Source organism: Sinocyclocheilus rhinocerous, unplaced genomic scaffold (genome assembly GCF_001515625.1).
Source record: "Sinocyclocheilus rhinocerous isolate Xijiao unplaced genomic scaffold, SAMN03320098_v1.1 scaffold41218, whole genome shotgun sequence".
Lineage (NCBI taxonomy): Eukaryota > Metazoa > Chordata > Actinopteri > Cypriniformes > Cyprinidae > Sinocyclocheilus > Sinocyclocheilus rhinocerous.
In genome coordinates, this window is record NW_015650634.1 from 1 (window position 1) to 879 (window position 879).

Below are 879 nucleotides of genomic sequence, written 5' to 3' on the forward strand. Positions count from 1 at the left end.
ACCAACTAATATTTATCAAAATATTATTATAATATGTCTTATGTTTATTTACTGGATAGTTAATTTAGTTAAAAATTGCCCCTATGGATGGACAAATTTTGGAGTCCAATGCTACAAGTTCTTCTCTCAGACGGTCAACTGGGTCACAGCAGAGGTAAATTGTTAGTTACAAGGTGATTTTTATTACTTTTAAAATAAAACTTCCTTTTTGTAAATAAATTTGACAGAAAACTAATACTGAGCAAATAATCAGTCAGACCTGACTTTGTTTGAAAATGACTAAAATGTTGTTTAAAAATGCTTTATGATAAAAAGACTGTATTTTGTATTGACAATAAAAAATCTATGTTTTTAGAAGCACTGCCTAAGTATGGATGCAAATCTCGCATCTGTACATAATAAAATAGAACAAGATTTTCTCCTGAGTCTGTTGCCTTCTTCTTCCACACATTGTTGGTTTGGTACTCATGATGGTAACCATGTAAGTAAAGTTGTGTGGTCTTTTTTGTTTTGCTTTGTCTAGTTTGTTTGTCATGACTGAAATCTCCAAAGTTTGTAATGAAGATGGTTTGACTTCTTCAAAGCCAAACTAAATGAGCTTCTAAATGGAGTCTGAGTACAGTAGAGCAGTCTTATAATAACTGTCTTTGCTCTTTAGGAAGGACAGTGGTTGTGGACTGATGGAACTCCGTTTGACTACACCTACTGGGCCCCTGGACAACCTGACAATCTGCATACCGAGAACTGCGGGGAGTTCAACTTCAACAGTAAGAATGCAGTGTGGTTTTTTATTTACAATAATTATTTACAATCGTATAATTTCACATCAACCAGTAACGTGAATTGGTTCATTTGTCAAACATGTCTTAAACATTCTAT

The 879-nt window shown here is 33.4% G+C and overlaps 1 protein-coding gene across 1 annotated transcript; it reads left to right on the forward strand.

Moving 5' to 3' along the window:
* Positions 1-59: 59 nt before the first annotated feature.
* On the forward strand, positions 60-767 carry LOC107712044 (galactose-specific lectin nattectin-like; the record flags this gene model as incomplete). Its single annotated transcript, XM_016517172.1, has 3 exons — positions 60-154; positions 356-481; positions 659-767. Coding segments are annotated over 3 exons (330 nt in total), but the record flags the coding sequence as incomplete, so codon positions are not given.
* Positions 768-879: the final 112 nt, after the last annotated feature.